Genomic DNA, 24,091 nt, shown 5'->3' with positions numbered 1-24,091 from the left:
TAATTCGAATCTTTTGGAAAAAATTAAAAAAAGAATTTGTGGAATATCATTAGTAATTTTTCCTGATTAAAATTAATTTTAGAATTTTGATGACATGTTTTAAATAGGTTAAAATCCGATCTGCACTTTGTTAGAATATATAACAAATTGGACCAAGCTATATTTCTAACAAAGACAAATCATTATTTCTTCTAGATTTTCCAGAACAAAAATTTTAAAAGAAATTCAAAAGAATTTGAAATAAGATTTAAATGTGATTCTACAGATTTTCTAGATTTGCCAGAATATTTTTTTTGAATTTTAATCATAATAAGTTTGAAGAAATATTTCACAAATATTCTTCGTCGAAAAAACAGAAGCTAAAATGAAGAATTCAATTAAAATGTATTTATTATTCTTTACAATAAAAAAAATAAATGTACTTGAACATTGATTTAAATTGTCAGGAAAGAAGAGGAAGGAATTTAAGATGTAAAAAGGTATATGTGTTTAAAAATCCTAAAATCATTTTTAAGGTTGTATTTTTTCTCTAAAATTGTCTTTCTGAAAGTTATAAGAAGCAAAGTAAAAAAATTCATGAATTTATTTAAACAAGTGAAGACCAAGTCTTTAAAATATTTTCTTGGTTTTTCAAATTCTATTTGAGTTTTGTCTCTCTTAGAATTAAAAATATCGGGCAAAGCGAGACCAGCTTGCTAGTAAATAACATTTAAAAAATAGAGGCAGCTCACTGGTAAGTGCTGCTATTTGAGCTATTTTTAGAACAGGCCGGCGGGCTACTCATCTGGTCCTTACGGGCTACCTGGTGCCCGCGGGCACCGCGTTGGTGACCCCTGAGTCAACTGTTCGAAGTTAGCTTTGCCGCTACCCAGGTGGAAGGAACCATTTCCTATTTTTGATAGAGCGTGCCATGTATAGGTAGTCTTTGACATTGTCAATTTGATTCAGGTGTAACGGAGTTAAAAATGCATTTTATTAATCAGAATGTTTTTGCTATTGAAGTATTGTGTTTGTGTGGATTTTATCTCAAGAGTTCTTTATTTTTGTTGATTAACTGTTATTTTATTTGACTCCTTTCCTGTCATGGCACACCCTCAGGCTTCCGTAGTTTCCTCTAGCTTCTGTAGCTCCTCCCCTTCCTCCTCACTTCGCTGCTTGCAACGCTGAGGTGAGTTGTGTCCAAAATGGTGTCGGGCTGTGCGTCGTTTTCTAACAAAAACAAACAGTTTATTTTGTAACTCTTGCCATATATTGTTTACTTTTTATGCACCCTTAAGATATCAAGTGTTTTTGTTTTATGTTAACCGCTATTTTGAGAGTTACGATCGTTTTGTTTGAGTGACAGTGTTTCATGGTAAATGGTAAATGGGTTGTTCTTGTATACCACTTTTCTACCTTCAAGGTACTCAAAGCGCTTTGGCACTATTTCCACATTCACCCATTCACACACACATTCACACACTGATGGCGGGAGCTGCCATGCAAGGCCCTAACCACCACCCATCAGGAGCAAGGGTGAAGTGTCTTGCTCAAGGACACGACGGAACGTGACTAGGTTGGTAGAAGGTGGGGATCGAACCAGGTACCCTCAGGTTGCTGGCACGGCCACGCTCCCGACCGCGCCACATCCTGTTGGATGTAGGAAAAAGAGTGCTACAAGGAGTCCCGGAGAAGGAGCTGATGGGATTTTTACTTAATTTTCAGAATAAAACCTCCTGTAAAGAAGTCCGTTGTGTGATCGCTGTCCACAAACTCATCACAAGTCCAGACCCGTTACACAAGCAACCTTATTACTGTACTTTCACAACTACCGTAATTTCCGGACTATAAGCCGCTACTTTTCCCCCTCGTTCTGGTCCCTGCGGCTTATACAAGGGTGCGGCTTATATACGGCCTGTTCTTCTCCGACACCGACGAAGAGGATTTCGGTGGTTTTAGTACGCAGGAGGAAGACGATGACACAATGATTAAAGACTGACTTTTCATATACCGGTAGGCTGGTTATTTTGATAACGTACAGGCGAGCACTTTGTATTACTTTGCACCGTTGTATTATTTGTACTCTGCACGAATGCTGTTCGCCATGTCAAAGATGTGAAAGTTTGATTGAATGATTGAAAGATTTATATTTAATAAATGGGACGCTTTGCGTTCCCAAACAGTCATCTCTGTCCCGACAATCCCCTCCGTGGTAGCAGGAACCCCTATATACTACGCTAATTACACATCAAAACCCTGCGGCTTATAGTCGGGTGCGGCTTATATATGGAGCAATCTGTATTTTCCCCTAAATTTAGCTGGTGCGGCTTATAGTCAGGTGCGGCTTATAGTCCGGAAATTACGGTACATTAATTACATGTATGACAGCTTTATGGATAACTTACACATTTAAACAGAATTTTACAAAAGCACAAGCCAGTACAACAGCCGCACTGCAAAGCCCGTGGGTGTGGCCACTCCGTATCAATCAAAAGGCGACATCAGTGTGTAAAGGATATCACCACGTGGGCTCAGGAACACTTCAGAAAACCACTGTCAGTAACTACAGTCGGTCACTACACCTGTAAGCAGGCCCGGCCCTAACCAATCTGGCGCCCTAGGCAATATTTTAGGTGGTGCCCCCCCCCCCCGCCCCCCCTCCCACATCGGCAGTGAAATAAATGTATATACTCACAAGAAACCGAATAGCTTTGTCTTTGACCATTTTTTTTACTTAAAGAAAGCAAATTAACAATCAGAATAGTTAACAAGATAAAAAAAAATATGGATAAATAAATGAATGCAAAAAATGAATATATGAAATACAATATTTTTTACATACATAAACACAAAATAAAACGTGTCAACAAGATGCATAAAATAGATTAAAAATACGATATAAATACGGCACTGCACAGAACAAGATATCAAACCAGTATGACTTTAACAACTATATTACAAAAAAAGGGGATCCTACAGAGTTCTCTAATTGTGCTTTTTAATATTGCATTAACTAGAATGACTTACAAATTACTGTACACCAGGGAGTACTGTAATTACCTAACGTTACATTATTATTTTCCATAACAATTTAGCCCCCTCCACAATGTTAACCCGACGTTAAAACAGAACTAGCTATTTATTGATTAGCAATTGCAGAATCATGTAACATTAGCTTAATGCTAAAAAGCCAGGTTCCTATCACATTCTGTAACAGACAAATAATTTCATGTAGGATAACGTTACCTACCTGCTACCTCTGTCTTTTTCTCGTTTCTCCTCCTCTTCTCTTTTTTTCTTCCCTTGGCACCTGACAGTTTTGGCCGTTTTGACATCTTGTGTTGATTTTTTGATGTGGTGACGTCCAAAAAGAGTCATGATGCGGGAAGGGAGGGGGCGCACCGTGCCGGGGGAGGGGGTCGGGCGTAATGTTGTAACAAATAATATTTCTATTAAATAGGCTTTACTTTGCATTTTAATTAACGTGGGATTATTTTATGTATTTAGAAATAATAGTACCAACTTTTTTTTTCTTTTTTTTTTCCTCCAACATTTGTGGCACTGGCGTGGCGCCCCCTGATGGACGGCACCCTTAGCATTTGCCTATACGGCCTATGCCACGGGCCGGCCCTGCCTGTAAGTGCAAGTTAAAACTCTACTATGCCAAGCCAAAGCCATTTATCAACAACACCCAGAAACCCTTCGCTGGGCCTGAGCTCATCTAAGATGGACTGATGCAAAGTGGAAAAGTGTTCTGTGGTCTGACGAGTCCACATTTCAAATTGGTTTTGGAAACTGTGGACGTTGTGTCCTCCGGAATAAAGAGGAAAAGAACCATCCGGACTGTTCTAGGCACAAAGTGTAAAAGCCAGCATGTGTGATGGTATGGGGGTGTATTAGTGGCCAAAGTAAATCTGCATTATTCTACTCTTGGCTGGCTTTGGTTGGTTGGTTAGTGGTTGTTTTTTTTTGTGTGTTTTGATTTCTTACCGTGGATTCAGATGACGATTGTCTCCTAGGCAGCAGTGGTCTTGTTTCATCCATCCCAGCACACAGGAAGGCTGTACAACAATGCAGCAAAAAACTGTTCATTACAGCCAAGAAAAAGCATAATTGGTCTTTTATAGCGTTCATATTCACCCAGAAGGAACTCGACCGTCCTGTAGAAGTGTCCAGACTGGAATGGACATGACAGACTGGCAGCTTGGTCACACAGACAACATGAAAGTAAAACTGGGAACCACTGGACTTTCAAAAATGACACGTAACGCGGAGTTTGTGGTGACAATTACTGAGTCAGCGTCCAAAGATATGGCATCATATTGCGGAGAATGTTTAAGAGTTCTTTCTTTATTTATAGTCATCTTTAGAGCAGCTAGTGTTTTTCCATTTGTACTCTATTTTTTTAGGAATATGTCCACAAGTAAACTGTGTGTTACCTTGAAGGCTTGCAATGTAGGGGTTGGAGTACCGCCTTATATCTTATCTGTTGGCGTTTTCAAGGAGTTGTCTCTTCCTATTTGAATGTGAGACCATCCTGAGATGACGATATGACTGTATTGATGTGGGCTGGTCTCCTGAAGCTTCAGTAAAACATGATAATATTCCTATTCTGTCTTGATGGTCCTTCTTACTCTGCATATATGTCATCTGAAAGAACTTGGGATTGACCAGTGACTTTAATTCCCTGAGAAGTAGACTGGTCTGACGCAACAATATCCATCCTGTCCATCCATTTTCTACCGCTTGTCCCTATAGGGGTCGCGGGTGGCATCATATCATGACAATGAAATATTAATAATCGAGATACTTACTGAATGTCTTATAGTATTTTGTCATTAATAGTTAATATGTCAGACAGACAGGCGCTACATGGGGAAGAAGTATTGCAGGACAGTGCCTGCATGAAGTAAAGTCAAAATGAAAGCAGAAGTAAAGTGAGTGGTTGAGTCAGAAAGAGGAAAAAAGTACAGTACTCCTCCCACCATGTACATTCACACATGGTGTGTTACGGTTTGTACGGAGGAAGAAGACGGCACAGAAAGCAGGGACGTCTATATTTATTAATATACAATAATATGAAGTGTGAACTAACCCAAATATGTGTATGGTGTGCGACTATGTGTGGGAATTAAATGTTGAGTGTTGCCAGTAGTGTTGAGCGAGAGGCGGAAGTCCAAAGAGGGGCAAGGCTGGCTCGGAGGTCCGTGAGCAGGCAGGAAGTCAGGGTCAATAGAGAGGCGCCAAAGTCCGTGTCCGGGCGGGAGGTCGAGATCCAAAGGGGGTAGCCAGAGAGAACCAGGGGGGAACACGGGGAGACGAGACGAGACACAGCTCGTGACGCGGGAACGGAGGTAGGCTGCTGGAAGACGACAAGGGGGACACGAGACCAATCAACACAGATGGGGAGGAACACAGAGAAAGAGTATGCATGTAGCTTGTAGAATTTAATCTTACTGTACAGGAACAGGTAGCTATGTTCTGGCACGGGGTAGCAGGTTGCGCTGGCGTAAGAAGGCAGGGCTTCTCATCAGCGACAGGTGCGTTGATTGCTGATGGTTGAATGCAGCCGCTTGCTGCAGCCGGAGTGGCGCGCTCTTGGAGGTGCGCCCAGATGAATGCGCACTGGTGTGCGCTCGGCCCGTGACATGATGGGAAAGAACTTGACGAAGACACTGTCGGAACCGGTCTGTGTTTGGTAGCGCCTGCACAGTTTTATTCAAATTATTAGAAGGACAGGAGCGTTGCTGGCCTTGCTTTTTCTTTAACTACACTTTTTGCCGTGCACCTCTTTATTTTAGTTTTATTAAGTTTCTTGGAGAGTGGCTGTTTTTTCCTATATTTTGAACTTGCATGCAGCCTATTAAAGCGCCTTCGAAGATGATTAGGATTTGCAGATATTTAAATAATTTCATTAATCAGCATTTTCTAAAATGTTTCATTATGATATTCTGGCAATACAACTGAATTTGTGTTCAAATATCGCTGTCTTTTTAAAATTAATTAAATCATGTAAGCGACTAATAATTTATGATTAATCACTATTATTTCATACTTCATAATACTACTAAATTTTAATGTTGGTCATTATGGTGGTACTTAATGAATACTTAGGTCTACTACACTACTGTATTTAATGTTGTCATTATGGTGGTACTTAATGAATACTTAGGTCTACTACACTACTGTATTTAATGTTGTCATTATGGTGGTACTTAATGAATACTTAGGTCTACTACACTACTGTATTTAATGTTATCATTATGGTGGTACTTAATGAATACTTAGGTCTACTACACTACTGTATTTAATGATGTCATTATGGTGGTACTTAATAAATACTTAGGTCTACTACACTACTGTATTTAATGTTGTCATTATGGTGGTACTTAATGAATACTTAGGTCTACTACACTACTGTATTTAATGATGTCATTATGGTGGTACTTGATGAATACTTAGGTCTACTACACGACTGTATTTAATGTTGTCATTATGGTGGTACTTAATGAATACTTAGGTCTACTACACTACTGTATTTAATGTTGTCATTATGGTGGTACTTAATGAATACTTAGGTCTACTACACTACTGTATTTAATGTTGTCATTATGGTGGTACTTAATGAATACTTAGGTCTACTACACTACTGTATTTTAATGTTGTCATCATGGTGGTACTTAATGAATACTTAGGTCTACTACACTACTGTATTTTAATGTTGTAATACATACATATTTTTATTTATGAATATGGCAAAAACGTATGTCAGGTTCACAAAAGAAGGAACATATTTTAGATTTTATTTCATTTTAGAACAGGCAGAACCGAAAATAAAAGAGCGTGAATGGAAGAGTGAAACTACAATACCCAGCATCCATTGCGGCTAAAGACCACATTTGGACTGGCGCGCTTCCCGTACCTATTTACTAAAGCGTCACGAGTTAAAGGACCATCATCATCATATGAGGCGCTGCGGGGGAAAATGCCTTTTGACTGCACTCATTTGTCACAATTCATGAGCTGAGACAACAATCTTTTTGGCGACGCCGGTGTGCCACGATGGCCAACATCACGAAGAAAGTGTCGTGGTCGAGCCGGGGCGACGAAAGGACGCCGCTGCTAAATGGCTCTGAGACGCGCCGACACTCCAGGGAGGTGAGAGCTAACATGCTAACATGCTAACAACCGATTACTCCTCAGCACGAACAAAGTTAAAGTACCACTGATAGTCACACACACACACACACACACACACTACGTGTGGTGTAATTACCCTCTGCGTTTGACCCATCCCCTTGTCCCACCCCCTGAGGAGGTGAGGGGAGCAGTGAGCAGCAGCAGTGAGCAGCAGCAGTGGCTGCGCCCGGGAATCATTTTAAGCAGTGGCGGGCCGTGCGTTTCCCACTTAGGACTTCAATGATGTCCGACTTCAATGATGACCTCTCAAAATACCATCATTGATGTCACCACATGATCATTGCTGCATAAATACTACACAGGAACACATTTCCGCCCTACTGGGCATTGAAACAAATTAAATAGTGTACAAAACGGGTTATTTTGTGGCGCATTTAAAAATCAATTAAAACGCATCAGCAATTAAAACATACCGTGAATTTCTCTGCTTGGCTTATGCAACTTCCAGTCAATAAAGTTTGATTCAAAGTACACACTTCTCAAAGATGTAGTAACTGCCCTGACCACATGATGGCGACACATACACATGTTACAATGTTCATTACATGACAAGCATGACGCACTTTAACAACACGAGTTTACAACTTTTAGTTGTAGCAGAACAGCTACTGTCAACAACTTGGGATCTGATTGGCTATCGCAGCTGTCTATCAACTGTATGTGTTCTCTAATTCATCCGCTAACGGCCCCGATGACGTATCCTATCACAGGACGCGTAAATGTCACGTTCCAGGTAAGGCCTTACTGACAACAACTCGTGATCTGATTGGCTATCTCAATTATCTATCAACTGTATGTCCCCGTTTACTTACAGTGCTCACACATTGTTGATTCGGAAGGCAGATTTGTTACAGCATGGCAACATAAGCTAGCTGAATTCTGATTGGATTAAAACTAAAACAAAGTGGTTCTTTGGTCAAAATGTTGCATAGATGATGTTTTACACATCACCTTCAAGTCACTTTCTGACAGTCCCTTCAGGATGCGCCGTTTTGTGGGCGGTCTTATTTACGTGCCTCCACTTCGACAGCGTCCTCTCTCCGTCATCTTTGTTGTAGCGGTGTAGCGTGCAAGGACGGGAGTGGAAGAAGTGTCAAAAGATGGCGCTAACTGTTTTAATGACATTCACACTTTACTTCAATCAATAACGGAGTAGCATCTCCTCATCCGTGGCTCACTAGTGCAACAACAACACCCGAAATGTGTCCCGTGAAAAACTGTCCGACAGGAACCCTCTAATAAGTAAAGTTCCTTGGGTGAACAATGTAAACTCACTACACCGGTATGTTTTAGCGCTTTCATGGTGAGTTCACTGACAGATAGAAATAAGAACTTTACACTACTTTATATTAGAAATGGCAACAGTTAAGGATAAATGTCACATAACAAGAAGATAGAGAAAAAGAAGAAGCTTATCGACTACAAAGGCAGACACGGGCAATTTTTCAGGATTTATGCAGATCCCAAATACAAAACAGCAGGTACCAGAAGGTAATAAAAGTTGCTTTTGCATAATATTGCGAAACAAAACAGCAGATAATATGTCTTACCTTATACACACACCATAATAATACTCCTACGTTGAAGCACAGTACAATCCATCAAGCGGTGTGGCTTCATAGCTTACCAAAGTCCTACTAAAACATTTTGATAGATTTTTGAGCGCCGTGTGTAATGTTCTATATTTTCAATGGAACATATAAAATGTTGGTGTTGTTTACTTGAGTCATATTGCCATCATAGTGCAGTCTCCATGTATCTCTTATGTGTGACTGCCATCTACTGGTCACACTTATCATACATTACACCATGTACCAAATAAAATTGCTTCGTGGTCGGTAAGCAAAACCCGAATTATTCCGTACATTAGGCGCACCGGGTTATAAGGTTAAGTTTAGTTTAAAGGCCTACTGAAAGCCACTACTAGCGACCACGCAGTCTGATAGTTTATATATCAATGATGAAATCTTAACATTGCAACACATGCCAATACGGCCGGGTTAACTTATAAAGTGACATTTTAAAATTCCCGCCACACTTCCGGTTGAGATATGATTTATGCGTGTGACGTCACAAAATCCACGGATGTGGTTGGACCCCATCGGACCCGATACAAAAACCTCTTTGTTTTCTTCGACAAAATTCCACAGTATTCTGGACATCTGTGTTGGTGAATCTTTTGCAATTTGTTTAATGAACAATGGAGGCTGCAAAGAAGAACGTTGTAGGTGGGATCGATCGGGGTTTTAGTGGCTAAGTACAATACTTACAGCAACACAACAAGGACTACTTACCCTGATAGCAGACGCTTAGCCGATGCTTGCCGCCAAACCCACAGAAGAAGTCCTTCGTCGCGCCGTTGATCGCTGGAACGCAGGTGAGCACGGCTGTTGATGGGAAGATGAGGGCTGGCTGGCGGAGGTGGAGCGCTAATGTTTTATCATAGTTCTGTGAGGTCCGGTTGCTAAGTTGCTAAATTAGCCTTAGCGTCGTTAGCAACAGCATTGTTAAGCCTTACCAGGCTGAGAATTTTTAACCGTGTAGTTACATGTACATGGTTTAATAGTATTGTTGATCTTCTCTCTATCCTTCCAGTCAGGGGTTTATTTCTTTTGTTTCTATCTGCATTTGAGAATGATGCTATCACGTTAGCTCAGTAGCTAAGTGTGTCACCGATGTATTGTCTTGGCGATAAAAGTCACTTTAAATGTCCATTTCGCGTGCTCGACTCTCATTTTCAAGAGGATATAGTATCCCAGGTGGTTTAAAATACAAATCTGTGATCTACAATAGAAAAAGGAGAGTGTGGAATCCAATGAGCCAGCTTGTACCTAAGTTACGGTCAGAGCGAAAAAAGATACGTCCATCGCTGCCTCTCAAGTCCTTCACTGTAACGTTCCTCATCCACGAATCTTTCATCCTCGCTCAAATTAATGGGGTAATCGTCACTTTCTCGGTCCGAATCTCTCTCGCTCCATTGTAAACAAAGGAAAATTGTGAGGATATTACCTCCTCTGACGTCACGCTACTTCCGGTACAGGCAAGGCTTTTTTTATCAGCGTGCAAAAGTTGCGAACTTTATCGTCGATTTTCTCTATTAAATCCTTTCAGCAAAAATATGGCAATATCGCGAAATGATCAAGTATGACACATAGAATGGATCTGCTATTCCCGTTTAAATAAAAAAAAATCATTTCAGTAGGCTTTTAAGTCGAGTTTTGAGAGAGGAAAAAAAGGATTTTAAGTGCGCCTTATAGTCCGGAAAATACGGTAGTTTCCGCACGGCCGCTGCAAAAGAGTGCACATGAAAGCGGTGGTGTGTGGGTGCTGTGATCTGTGTGGTGGCAAACAGCATAAACGTGTATTCATGCACACATGCTAAGCCCACAACTTCAATGTTGAAGATGTGCATTTATCAGCAAAAAAGAATGAAGGTAATGGCAAGCAGGAAAAACTTTACTTAATTTAACTATTTCCCCCAAAAATGTTTACGTTATAAAAAGTATTTTATCCGGTTACTTGATTAATTAAACAAAGTTATTAATAGATTACAGGATTACTAAAATGATCGAGAGCTACAGCCTTAATTTTACCATCATAATAAGATCCACATTTACATTAGGGACATTGTTTCCCACCAGATATCAAAATTAAAATGAGCCCTTATAAGTTAATTTTGTCTTCTTATTAGGGCTGGTGCTGTTGATTATTTTAGTAAGTGATTAGTTTGTAAGAGTAGTTTGTTCCAGGAATTGGATAAAACACACTTGATAGATTCAAAGGGAAAGGAAAATAGTATCAATCAATCAATGTTTATTTATATAGCCCTAAATCACAAGTGTCTCAAAGGGCTGTAGTACGAAGTAGTACGAAACAAATCTGCTTGCTATAACCTTCATTATTTAATAAATGCTCATCATCATCATCATAATTGAAATTGCCTTTTTAATCTGTGTGCATTGATCAAATAAAATAGAAAATAAAAAACTCAAGACAGATCACTGCACACCACTGTAATGTGTGCTCCATTGCAAAAACTGTTTGCGTATTTAAAGTTCCGGGCACACCTTGTGGTCCAGTTTTAATCCATTTTTAATCAAATTTTACACTCATTTAATTAATCAAAGTTACGTAATATAGGTCTAAAGCTTTTTTCTAATCGATTAATACTTAAAGCCAGCTTTTTATTGAATATTCAGTGTTTCCCATAAACTGCCAAGATACCTGTGGCGGTGGGGGCGTGGCTATGGGCGTGGTCACCATGACATCATCGAGTAATTTGCATAATTTACTACAATGATATGATTTTCTCTAAAAAGGCTCAAAAAATGTATACTTACTAATTAATAATAACAGTTTTGTTTTAAACATCCATCCATCCATTTTACAATATGATTACAACACTTTATGTACATATTTATATACAGATTTGAACTTAAGTTATTCACTGAAATATATTTATTAATTGTGGTTCTTACAAAAAATATATCTCATAAAAATATAAAAGCTAAAATGTCTCTTAAAGCTCAGCCCCTTTAATTAGTGCATACTAAATAATTTAACTTTAGCCTACTACTACAACCATATTATTTACCAGCAACATAAAGTGAAACAGGTGTCCTGCCACAGTCAGTAACAAATAAACAGAAAACAGTAGTGGTGGTAGATAGACACAAAGCTTCATCAAACATCTGATCCACTGAACAAAGAGCTCCAAAAATCTTGATCCTACACTTCTCTTTTGTAAAGTAAATCTGAACAGCCGATATGGGCATCTACATCAACTATATGATTTGCCTGAGAAGCTTGACAGGACAAAAAATAAAAAATAAAAAAATAAAAAATATTTTTTATTTTTTATTTATTTTTTTTGTGGTGGCCTTAATTCTTTCGTGGCGGGCCGCCACAAATAAATGAATGTGTGGGAAACACTGATATTTGTTTCTTGTGTTCAGATAATGAATTGTAAATGCTTTATCATCTGCTACTTACCCTGTGCTGTAGTCAAGTTCCACTTGATGTGGAAAGACTGGAAAATAAGGCTTACTTCCACCCGAGCTATTACTGTCAGCATCACACTGACTAAAGGTGGAAGAACACTCAACTCTTATTGCAGTTTGCATTTCCCATTCAAATTCTTACTTGTGCGTCTTTTGTCATTTAAACTTGAATTACTGCAGATTATTTTACGAATAATCATTGATTTCTCGCTAGTGTAACAGCTTTTATCATATGATTAATAAAATGCCACTGTGTTTTTTTGTCATGCTCTGCAAATTGTTGAACACATGTATTTCTGTGCTTCGTAGTCATCTGCTGGAGGCGCTGTGTTCCAAATAGGCAGACTGAGCACGGTGGATTTGGAAGAGGAGATGATGTCGGATGAGGTACGATGCCATTCTGTCTTCAAATGACAGAAACAAGCCAGTCAATATAAAGCTGGCTGACCCCCCATTTGGTCGTGTGTTTAGAACAATTCAATCAAATTTCAGAAATATGCATTAAAAATGCTAATTAAAGGTTAGAGTATAAAAATGAATTTCAAGTTGGACTTAAATGCTCATACTGAGGTAGCACCAGTAACTGTTGCTGGTAGGGCATTCCAGAGAACTGCAACCCAAATAGAAAACGCTCTAGAGCCCGCAGATTTTTTGGGGGGGGTTCGAGAATCACTAATAAGCTGGAGTTCTCAGAACACAGATTTCTGGCCAACACCTATAGTATAATACAAGCAGCAAGATAGGATAGTATTATTATTGCATCTTTCCTGTCCTTGTCAGAAGTCTAGCAGCTGCATTTTGTACCAACTGTAATCTTTCAAAGCTCCAAAATAATATGTTACAGTAATCAAGACGAGACGTAACGAACGCATGAATAATGATCTCAGTGTCAGTGGTGTACAAAATGGGACAAATTTCAACGATATTACAGAGATAAAAGAAGGCTGTTTTGGTAACACTCTTAATATGCAATTCAAACAAGAGAATTGGGTAAAAATAATGCCGAAATTTTTCACGAGTTGCTTTGTGTAATTGTTTTGTTGTCAAATGTTAAGGTGGTATTATTAAATAAGTGTATCATTGTTTTGTTGTCAAATGCTAAGGTGGTATTATTAAATAGGTGAATAATTGTTTTGTTGTCAAATGTTAAGGTGGTATTATTAAATAAGTATATCATTGTTTTGTTGTCAAATGTTAAGGTGGTATTATTAAATAGGTGTATAATTGTTTTGTTGTCAAATCTTAAGGTGGTATTATTAAATAGGTGTATAATTGTTTGGTTGTCAAATGTTAAGGTGGTATTATTAAATAGGTGAATAATTGTTTTGTCGTCAAATGTTAAGGTGGTATTATTAAATAGGTGTATAATTGTTTTGTTGTCAAATGTTAAGGTGGTATTATTAAATAAGTATGTCATTGTTTTGTTGTCAAATGTTAAGGTGGTATTATTAAATAAGTATATCATTGTTTTGTTGTCAAATGTTAAGGTGGCGTTATTAAATAGTTGTATAATTGTTTTGTTGTCAAATGTTAAGGTGTCTATTATTAAATTTATTATTATTACCTGTTATTTGTGTCGGACGTTCTACTCTGTTCATCTCTTCATATTCCTGAGTATAGAACGATCACTCTGTACTAAGCAGGAGCACAGCTTGTTGGTTCAATGTGCAATTTAGATTGGGTATATTGTTTCTTAATGGGGAAAGATGTTAATGTCTCTTGTTTTCATGTTAGCTGGCGCGAGTCAGTGTGTGAGTTTATTAAAGTGCGGTAAGATGCCATAACGTAAAAGTTGAGTTAAAGATTTTCTGTCCGCTTTTGTGTGATTGCTGATGTCAGTGTTGTGATGATTTGTGTTTAGGGTTTGTTTACTTTTCCCTTGCAGGATTCTGTGCGGGGTCGTCCCAAAGAAATCCCTCATAATGAGAAGCTGCTGTCACTCAAATACGAGGTAACAAAACAATCATTTGGAGTTTTGCATCCTATAGCAAATTGATGGTCTTCTCTTATTGTTTGATGATATTTTAGACATTTAAAACTTATATTGATGTACTTATATTGCTTTCTGTGTTTTTTAGAGTCTCGACTACGACAACATCGAGAACCAGTTGTTTTTAGAGGAAGAGAGGCGGATGAGTTACATGGTGAGTGAGTTGGAAATACCCCGTCCCGTGTTGGTTCCTTTTTACAGTCCTTCCAGGAATTCGCAATCGCACCAATTCACTCAAATGCATCCAGTCCCTGCTTTTTTTTTTGTGCAACTCTGTCCAATGCCCGCAACTTCACACTTGAATGTGTTGTAACATAAATAAATGTTTAAGACACAGGACACTTTTCAAGTGTAAAAAACACAAAGAATGTCCCCAGACTCCCCACTTTGGTGGTGTTTCTTTTTGTAATTATAATTAATCATTACTATTCCTTCCACCCATCCATTTTCTACCGCTTATCCCTCTCGGGGTCGTGGGGGTGCTGGAGCCTATCCCAGCTGCATTCGGGCGGAAGGCGGGGTACACCCTGGACAAGTCGCCACCTCGTCACAGGGCCAACACAGATAGACAACATTCGCACACTAGGGACCATTTAGTGTTGCCAATCAACCTATCCCCAGGTGCATGTCTTTGGAGGTGGGAGTGGCCTATCTCCAGATGCATGTCTTTGGAGGTGGGAGGGGCCTATCCCCTGGTGCATGTCTTTGGAGGTGGGAGGGGCCTATCCCCTGGTGCATGTCTTTGGAGGTGGGAGGGGCCTATCCCCAGGAGCTTGTCTTTGGAGTTGGGAGGGGCCTATCTGTCATCCTAGTAACGTCCGTTGTGTCCTTGAGCAAGACACTTCACCCTTGCTCCTGATAGGTCGTGGTTAGGACCTTGCATGGCTTGTCCCGCCATCGGTGTGTGAATGTGCAAATAGTGTCAAAGCGCTTTGAGTACCTTGAAGGTGGAAAAGCGCTATACAAGTGTAAAATGTGAATAATGATGTATAATAGATTGTATTTATATTATTCACATGTGAATAATGCTGTATAATAGACTGTATTGATATTATTCACATGTGAATAATGCTGTATAATAGACTGTATTTATATTATTCACATGTGAATAATGCTGTATAATAGATTGTATTTATATTGTGAATAATGCTGTATAATAGACTGTATTGATATTATTCACATGTGAATAATGCTGTATAATAGACTGTATTTATATTATTCACATGTGAATAATGCTGTATAATAGACTGTATTGATATTATTCACATGTGAATAATGCTGTATAATAGACTGTATTTATAGATAGATAGTACTTTATTGATTCCTTCAGGAGAGTTCCCTCAGGAAAATTAAAATTCCAGCAGCAGTGTACAGAATTGAGATCGAATTTAAAAAGTAAAAAGTAAATAATGGAGGTATAAATGGAAAAAAAATAGAAAAATATTACAATAGAATAAAAATAAAAAGCAACAATGAGAATACAAATATAACAGTAAAATAAGAATATAACAAGAGAAACTAGACAGTAGTGACCATGTTATGAAAAAGTATTGCACAGGTAAAAAATACCTAAGTGTTTATTGTTTATTGTGGGCGAACTGTGGTGCTGAGTTTCCCCCAGGGATCAATAAAGTACTTTTTATTCTATTCTAACCCATTTACCATTTAATATACATTTTCCTGTATCTTTTGCTCTTTTTCTTGAAGGGTTTTCGATGTTTGGAGATCAGTCGCTGGGTGGTCTGCGGCCTGATTGGCTTTTTGACAGGCCTCATTGCCTGTTTCATCGACATTGTGGTGGAGCAGCTGGCAGGAATTAAATACCAAGTTGTTAAACAAAGTATCCTGATTCTTCCTCTAAAACACTTGTTTGATACTTTAACATTATATTAATGCACCTCATTCTCCAGCCTGGCACGGTGTTTCTTGACTGTTGAACCTCACAGATATTGAAAGGTTTACAGAAGTGGGTGGCCTGTCCATCTCTCTCATCCTCTGGGCTGTCCTTAACTCCATCTTTGTCATGGTGGGCGCCATCATTGTTGCCTTTTTTGAGGTAAGACCGACATATGACAACATGTGTTGTACTGTGACATATTCACGCCATTTCTATTCAGCCTATAGCAGCAGGAAGTGGTATTCCTCAAATAAAATGTTACCTGAATGGAGTCAAGATTCCTCGGGTGGTTCGGCTCAAGGTATATATACACACACAGTCTGTTGGATAACTTGAAAAAGCAGTTAACACACCTTATTTGTTGTTTTTCTTTTTCAGACCCTGGTGGTAAAAGTGTGTGGCGTTATCTGCTCTGTAGTGGGTGGACTTGCTGTTGGAAAGGTAGGAAGCCTGCTAATATAAACCGTTCAAAAATATCAGTTGGGGAAATAGTTGGCTTAATGAGTACTTTGAATGTTGGTAACATTCCAATTGAGAATTGTGTTATAATTATTATATTTCTGGGGTTCTTATGCTTCAAACCAACTCAAACAAGGGCTGCAGCTAGCTAATATTTTAGTAATGGAGTATTGTTGTGTAAATGTGTTTGGTTAATCAAGCAATCGGATCAAACATATTTTTGCTTGGTTAAAGAGCAATTAAAAACACACACAAGATAATTATTTGGTTGACTTACTTATGAGTGACCAATTGGTTTTAAGACAAAATGAAATATTACAGTATGTTCATGGCTGTGAAACCCTAAACTTAGACCGTCATAGACTAAAAATTCAACATTTAAACAATGTTTAAACAAGAATAAATACATCTTCCTCATTGGACACCATTGTTATTTGATATTTTATCATCAACCCAAAGTGAGACATACACCTCCTTGTTCTATCAGTTGTCTGCGAGAAATGACTTGCTACTGATTAGTGAGCTTGAATGTTTTTATTTTCCAGCTCTTTAACTCACAGCACTGTATTGACGTCATGTCTAAATGGATTATACTTGTATAGCGCTATTCTACCTTCAAGGTACTTCAATAATAAAAAGTATAGAGAAAAATAATAATGAAGAAATGTTATACTTCACAAATGGTTGTTTTTTTATTATTAACGTTAAGAGTTCAGCTTTCAATTTCTGGAAACTTTCCGGAAATTTACCAGGGGAAGTTAAGCTCGGGAAGTTTGGAAATATTGACCATTTTTTGATTATTCAAAGTTGGACAACGTCCATGGGAATTAATGGAAATATATGGGAATTAATGGGGAATGAATAGAAATTAACAGGAAATTTGGGGTGATTTATACTAACCATCATATACAGACATAAATATAAACATTTTGTGGTCATAATAAACAGACATGTATGCAAACATTTGTAATACAAATTTATTGTTGTGAGCAGAACTTCATCAAACATAAAAAAACATCAATGTTGATTGAATAAAATAAATGATGCCCCCCCACAAAGTCCCATTCAAAATTCAAAATGAAAGCTTTTAGCTAAGCTTCTCAAGCCTCTGTTTTTTCATTTATTCTTGTAAAAGACTAATGCAATGCCACACACAGATATAAAGTCAGCTAAACAACTGGAGTAGTCTCTAAAAATATTTGACTGATGAACAAATGAATAGAAATAGGCTAGATGAATAAATGAACAGTCAATCAGCATGCTGAATCAAACTATAAGCTACATTCTTGTATGACAACAGAATGGCTAGCAGAACAGAAGGCAGAGGAAACTACACCTTTTGATTTAGTATTTGCTACTTGATCTTTACACATCACAAAAAAGGTCAATTCGGATCGCTAACGTTGTTAGCATAAATGAATGGGATTTAAAGGCCTACTGAAAGCCACTACTACCGACCACGCAGTCTGATAGTTTATATATCAATGATGAAATCTTAACATTATAACACATGCCAATACGGCCGGGTTAACTTATAAAGTGACATTTTAAATTTGCCGCTAAACTTCCGGTTCGAAACGCCTCTGAGGATGACGTATGCGTGTGACGTAGCCCGGCGAACACGGGTATGCCTTCCACATTGAAGCCGATACGAAAAAGCTCTGTTTTCATTTCATAATTCCACAGTATTCTGGACATCTGTGTTCGTGAATCTGTTTCAATCATGTTCATTGCATTATGGAGAAGGAAGCCGAGCAAGCAAAGAAGAAAGTTGTCGGTGCGAAATGGACGTATTTTTCGAACGTAGTCAGCCACAACAGTACACAGCCGGCGCTTCTTTGTTTACATTCCCGAAAGATGCAGTCAAGATGGAAGAACTCGGATAACAGAGACTCTAACCAGGAGGACTTTTGATTTGGATACACAGACGCCTGTAGAGAACTGGGACAACACAGACTCTTACCAGGATTACTTTGATTTGGATGACAAAGACGCAGACGTGCTACTGTGAGTATGCAGCTTTGGCTTTTTTTTGCGTATGTACGTAACTTTTTTAAAATATATAAGCTTTATGAACCTTGGGTTAGGTGAACGGTCTTTTGGGCTGAGTGATTGTGTGTGTTGATCATGTGTTTGAATTGTATTGGCGTGTTCTATGGAGCTAGGAGCTAGCAGAGGAGCTAGGAGCTAGCATAACACGTACCGTACCGTACGTGCGCGTCACGTACGTAACTTTTTAAAAATATATAAGCTTTATGAACCTTGGGTTAGGTGAACGGTCTTTTGGGCTGAGTGATTGTGTGTGTTGATCAGGTGTTTGAATTGTATTGGCGTGTTCTATGGAGCTAGGAGCTAGCAGAGGAGCTAGGAGCTAGCATAACAAACACGCAGGTGTTATTATGCAGGATTAATTTGTGGCATATTAAATATAAGCCTGGTTGTGTTGTGGCTAATAGAGTATATATATGTCTTGTGTTTATTTACTGTTGTAGTCATTCCCAGCTGAATATCAGGTACCGTGAGTATGCAGCCTTGGCTGCTAAACATTCGATAACTTGACCGTATGTGCGCGTCACGTACGTAACTTTTTAAAAATATATAAGCTTTATGAACCTTGGGTTAGGTAAACGGTCTTTTGGGCTGAGTGATTGTGTGTGTTGATCAGGTGTTTGAATTGTATTGGCGTGTTCTATGGAGCTAGGAGCTAGCAGAGGAGCTAGGAGCTAGCATAACAAACACGCAGGTGTTTTTATGCAGGATTAATTTGTGGCATATTAAATATAAGCCTGGTTGTGTTGTGGCTAATAGAGTATATATATGTCTTGTGTTTATTTACTGTTGTAGTCATTCCCAGCTGAATATCAGGTCACCCCCGGCTCTCACAGCATCTTCCCTATCTGAATAGCTTCAACTCCCCACTAGTCCTTCACTTGCACTTTACTCATCCACAAATCTTTCATCCTCGCTCAAATTAATGGGGAAATTGTCGCTTTCTCGGTCCGAATCTCTCTCACTTCATGCGGCCATCATTGTAAACAATAGGGAACTTTGCGTATATGTTCAACTGACTACGTCACGCTACTTCCGGTAGGTGCAAGCCTTTTTTTTATCAGATACCAAAAGTTGCAATCTTTATCGTCGTTGTTCTATACTAAATCCTTTCAGCAAAAATATGGCAATATCGCGAAATGATCAAGTATGACACATAGAATAGATCTGCTATCCCCGTTTAAATAAAAAAAATTCATTTCAGTAGGCCTTTAAAATAGAGAAAATTTGCATCACGGCTAATGGAGAAATATTTTCAGTTCATTACAAGACTGTGGTGATACATAAACCTAGCTAGCTAGAGATATTGGCCCCAAAATCATTGAACAAGTACAGGAACAGCTAGCTAGCTTGAGTGGAAGGCTGCTGGAGTAGTCTACAGTCATTCAGTAACAAGCAATTACACCTCTATTACACTTAAATACCATAGATCAAATATATTTACCCCAGTAATATCATCAAAACTTACCTGACTGGATGAAGTTCTTGGGCTCAAATACTGTACTAGTGTGGCCTCAATAGCCCTGCTGTAGTGTGAAGCATGCTGGGAATTATATGTGCATGGGATGGAGGAATGCACAGTGCAGGGTTGAAATTCTTCTGAATTTGCATGAAATCAGCTTGTTTTAGCTAATAATCATGCTGCAAGATCTAGCATGTTGCATTCAATGTGTATTCCCATTCATTCCCGTTAATTCCCATGGAAAGTTTCCAACTTTGAATATTCCCGGAATTTTGCAACCCTACAAGTAACATATCTATTTTATTGTCTTCCCACAATCCTTCAGGAAGGTCCAATGATCCACTCTGGGGCAGTTGTAGCTGCTGGAGTCTCCCAAGGCCGAAGCACCTCTTTGAAAAGGGACTTTAAGGTGTGTGTGTGTGTGTGCAGTGTGTAGTTGTCAAGTCATGATTTTGTTGAAAAGATTGTTGTATATCTCGTGTTTGTGTCCTTGCAGATTTTTGAATACTTCCGGAGAGACACAGAAAAAAGGGACTTTGTTTCCGCCGGGGCTGCTGCCGGAGTCTCGGCTGCTTTTGGAGCACCAGTTGGTAAAATCAGCAATAATAAATAGCCTCAAATCTCAGTGCTGTTTATTTAGAACTCTTCCAACCACAGTTGATGCAGGCCAAATCAGGGAGAAGGTTTAAAGGAAAATGGTAGAACGATGCCTTCGTTAAGAAGTACGGTAGTATTATCATTAGTGTCTTTTAAAGCAGCAGTTTGAAGTGCACACTGCTATTATACTGACAAGTATGACAACTCCGTCATGTTACTCACCTCCATTTGCTTCTGCCTTTTGTGGCAAAAATGTTCCCAGAGTGAGGGAAATGTGTGTCAAACTGTCCTCGGCCCACTAGTACAGGGGTCACCAACCTTTTTGAAACCAAGAGCTACTTTTTGGGTACTGATTAATGCGAAGGGCTACCAGTTTGATACACACTTAAATAAATTGCCAGAAATAGCCAATTTGCTCAATTTACCTTTAACTCTATGTTATTATTAATAATTAATGATATTTACACTTAATTGAACCGTTTAAAAGAGGAGAAAACACGAAAAAAATGACAATTAAATTTTGAAACATAGTTTATCTTCAATTTCGACTCTCTAAAATTCAAAATTCAACCGAAAAAAAGAAGAGAAAAACTAGCTAACTCGAACCTTTTTGAAAAAATTAAAAAAATTATTTATGGAACATCATTACTAATTTTTCCTGATTAAGATTAATTTTAGAATTTTGATGACATGTTTTAAAAAGGTTAAAATCCAATATGCACTTTGTTAGAATATATAACAAATTGGACCGAGCTATATTTCTAACAAAGACAAATCATTATTTCTTCTAGATTTTCCAGAACAAACATTTTAAAAGAAATTCAAAAGACTTTGAAATAAGATTTAAATTTGATTCTACAGATTTTCTAGATTTGCCAGAATAATTTTTTTGAATTTTAATCATATTAAGTTTGAAGAAATATTTCACAAATATTCTTCGTCGAAAAAACAGAAGCTAAAATGAAGAATTAAATTAAAATTGATTTATTATTCTTTACAATTAAAAAAATAAATTTACTTGAACATTGATTTAAATTGTCAGGAAAGAAGAGGAAGGAAATTAAAAGGTAAAAAGGTATATGTGTTTAAAAATCCTAAAATCATTTTTAAGGTTGGATTTTTTCTCTAAAATTGTCTTTCTGAAAGTTATAAGAAGCAAAGTAAAAAAATTAATGAATTTATTTAAACAAGTGAAGACCAAGTCTTTAAAATATTTTCTTGGATTTTCAAATTCTATTTGAGTTTTGTCTCTCTTAGAATTAAAAATGTCGGGCAAAGTGAGACCAGCTTGCTAGTAAATAAATAAAATTAAAAAAATAGAGGCAGCTCACTGGTAAGTGCTGCTATTTGAGCTATTTTTAGAACAGGCCAGCGGGCTACTCATCTGGTCCTTACGGGCTACCTGGAGCCCGCGGGCACCGCGTTGGTGACCCCTGCACTAGTACAATAACAAAACGGAATTAGTTTTGGATTAAAGGTTTTTTTTTTGTTCTTTGGTGAACAGGTGGCGTACTATTCTCTCTGGAAGAGGGAGCTTCTTTCTGGAACCAGATGTTGACATGGAGGATCGTAAGTCGCATCTTTTCTTTTCAGTCATTTTTTGCAGGATTATGCAGAAACTGGCCCTTTTACTTTGATGGAATCTTTTGGATAGAAGCCACATGTGCTTAGGAAGAACCTATAATATTTTGGTGCACGTGCAAATTATAATTTAGATAACATAATTTAATTTGTTGAGAAAACTGACAGACATTCACACTCCACCACATAGTAATTCCAACCCTACATAACTTTACATTACATTCCTTTTTACTGATACAACTTTTAACTTCTGATACGATACAAATATTGGAGTCTTGGGTATTAGTCGATACCAATATTGATCCAATACTATTATTATTTTGTAGTGTGGAATGTTAGAAAAGACTTGATCAAAGTGGAATTACTCAGAGAACAATGGTTGGTATGAAAACACGAACCTATTTATTATTAACCATCTGCATTGCTGTTTTTAAAGGGGAACCGTACTTTTTTAATTTTTTTATTTGCTTATCATTCACAATCCTTATGTAAGACAAGAACACTTTTTAAAAAATTTTTATGCATTCTAAATAGTAAATAAAAGTGATCATTTTACCATGAATTGATTAACGTGGACTTAAACAAGTTGAAAAACGTATTCGGGCGTTACCATTTAGTGGTCAATTGTACGGAATATGTACTGTACTGTGCAATCTACTAATAAAAGTTTCAATCAATCAATCAATCAATCAATCAAGTCTGCTTACAATAGAGCCTATAGGAGTTGCTCTATTCTGCCTATAAAAGCCCTTAAAAACATCCAAACACCTCCATTAAGGTTTATATACATGATGTACACTACCGTTCAAAAGTTTGGGGTCACCCAAACAATTTTGTAGAATAGCCTTCATTTCTAAGAACAAGAATAGACTGTCGAGTTTCAGATGAAAGTTCTCTTTTTCTGGCCATTTTGAGGGTTTAATTGACCCCACAAATGTGATGCTCCAGAAACTCAATCTGCTCAAAGGAAGGTCAGTTTTGTAGCTTCTGTAACGAGCTAAAGTGTTTTCAGATGTGTGAACATGATTGCATAAGGGTTTTCTAATAATCAATTAGCCTTCTGAGCCAATGAGCAAACACATTGTACCATTAGAACACTGGAGTGATAGTTGCTGGAAATGGGCCTCTATACACCTATGTAGATATTGCACCAAAAACCAGACATTTGCAGCTAGAATAGTCATTTACCACATTAGCAATGTATAGAGTGTATTTCTTTAAAGTTAAGACTAGCTTAAAGATATCTTCATTGAAAAACAGTGCTTTTCCTTCAAAAATAAGGTCATTTCAATGTGACCCCAAACTTTTGAACGGTAGTGTAAGTATATATGTAATGTAGTAAAAAAGCACATTTGTAATATTTATTTATTCACGTATTTTGCATGAATTTCAAAAACGCATCACAATGTTCACTTTTTTCCCCCCAACATCACTCATTATTACTCACTGCAGATTTCATGTGAGCCAAGGAACATAATAATCATCACTTACTGTACAATGACTACAACGAAGATGCTGATTGATAGAATCTTGTTATAGTCCTGTTTAGATGAAGAAAGACACATAATCCTCGCGAAGAAAAGAGGGGTGGAACCGAGCGTCTTTTCATGCCGTTTTCGCCACTTCTGGATCTAAATTGGCTGTCAAAGTGTGCCAACTTGTCAGAATATGTCCTCTCCTTTTACTATCCAGGTGAGAGGTATGATTTATGATCCACAATAAACGTCCACAAGCAAGGAATTAGTTTACCACTCACTTATGTCTGTTGTGGAAGATCTTACTAACTAATCTAATCTGGTTTATTTGTTTATGTGAGTGGTTTAGCCTTCTTATGAGGTGCAGAAAGTGTCAAATGAGATCCCTGTTTTGTTCACTTA

General features: G+C 38.0%; 2 protein-coding genes across 2 annotated transcripts in view; one reads left to right on the top strand and one right to left on the bottom strand.

The window, feature by feature from the left end:
- slc2a6 (solute carrier family 2 member 6) overlaps positions 1–4,307 on the bottom strand; it is a 21,230-nt gene extending 16,923 nt beyond the window's left edge. The window contains exons 1-2 of the mRNA XM_062049350.1: positions 4,120–4,307; positions 3,970–4,040 (exon numbers count right to left, since the gene is read on the bottom strand). Of these exons, the coding sequence (XP_061905334.1) occupies positions 3,970–4,023 (54 nt within the window). The 5' untranslated portion in view covers positions 4,024–4,040; positions 4,120–4,307. The remainder of the gene's footprint in view (positions 1–3,969; positions 4,041–4,119) is intronic.
- Positions 4,308–6,896: 2,589 nt separating this feature from the next.
- Positions 6,897–24,091, top strand: part of clcn7 (chloride channel 7) — a 45,307-nt gene continuing 28,112 nt past the window's right edge. Inside the window, exons 1-11 of the mRNA XM_062049851.1 lie at positions 6,897–7,137; positions 12,489–12,566; positions 14,065–14,130; positions 14,258–14,323; positions 15,877–16,009; positions 16,116–16,225; positions 16,287–16,367; positions 16,445–16,507; positions 20,362–20,445; positions 20,533–20,626; positions 22,138–22,202. Of these exons, the coding sequence (XP_061905835.1) occupies positions 7,042–7,137; positions 12,489–12,566; positions 14,065–14,130; positions 14,258–14,323; positions 15,877–16,009; positions 16,116–16,225; positions 16,287–16,367; positions 16,445–16,507; positions 20,362–20,445; positions 20,533–20,626; positions 22,138–22,202 (936 nt within the window). The 5' untranslated portion in view covers positions 6,897–7,041. The remainder of the gene's footprint in view (positions 7,138–12,488; positions 12,567–14,064; positions 14,131–14,257; positions 14,324–15,876; positions 16,010–16,115; positions 16,226–16,286; positions 16,368–16,444; positions 16,508–20,361; positions 20,446–20,532; positions 20,627–22,137; positions 22,203–24,091) is intronic.

This window comes from Entelurus aequoreus, linkage group LG06, assembly GCF_033978785.1.
Source record: "Entelurus aequoreus isolate RoL-2023_Sb linkage group LG06, RoL_Eaeq_v1.1, whole genome shotgun sequence".
Classification (NCBI taxonomy): Eukaryota; Metazoa; Chordata; class Actinopteri; order Syngnathiformes; family Syngnathidae; genus Entelurus; species Entelurus aequoreus.
The sequence above is the reverse complement of the archived record's forward strand: the minus strand, read 5'-3'. Positions and strand labels throughout refer to the sequence as shown.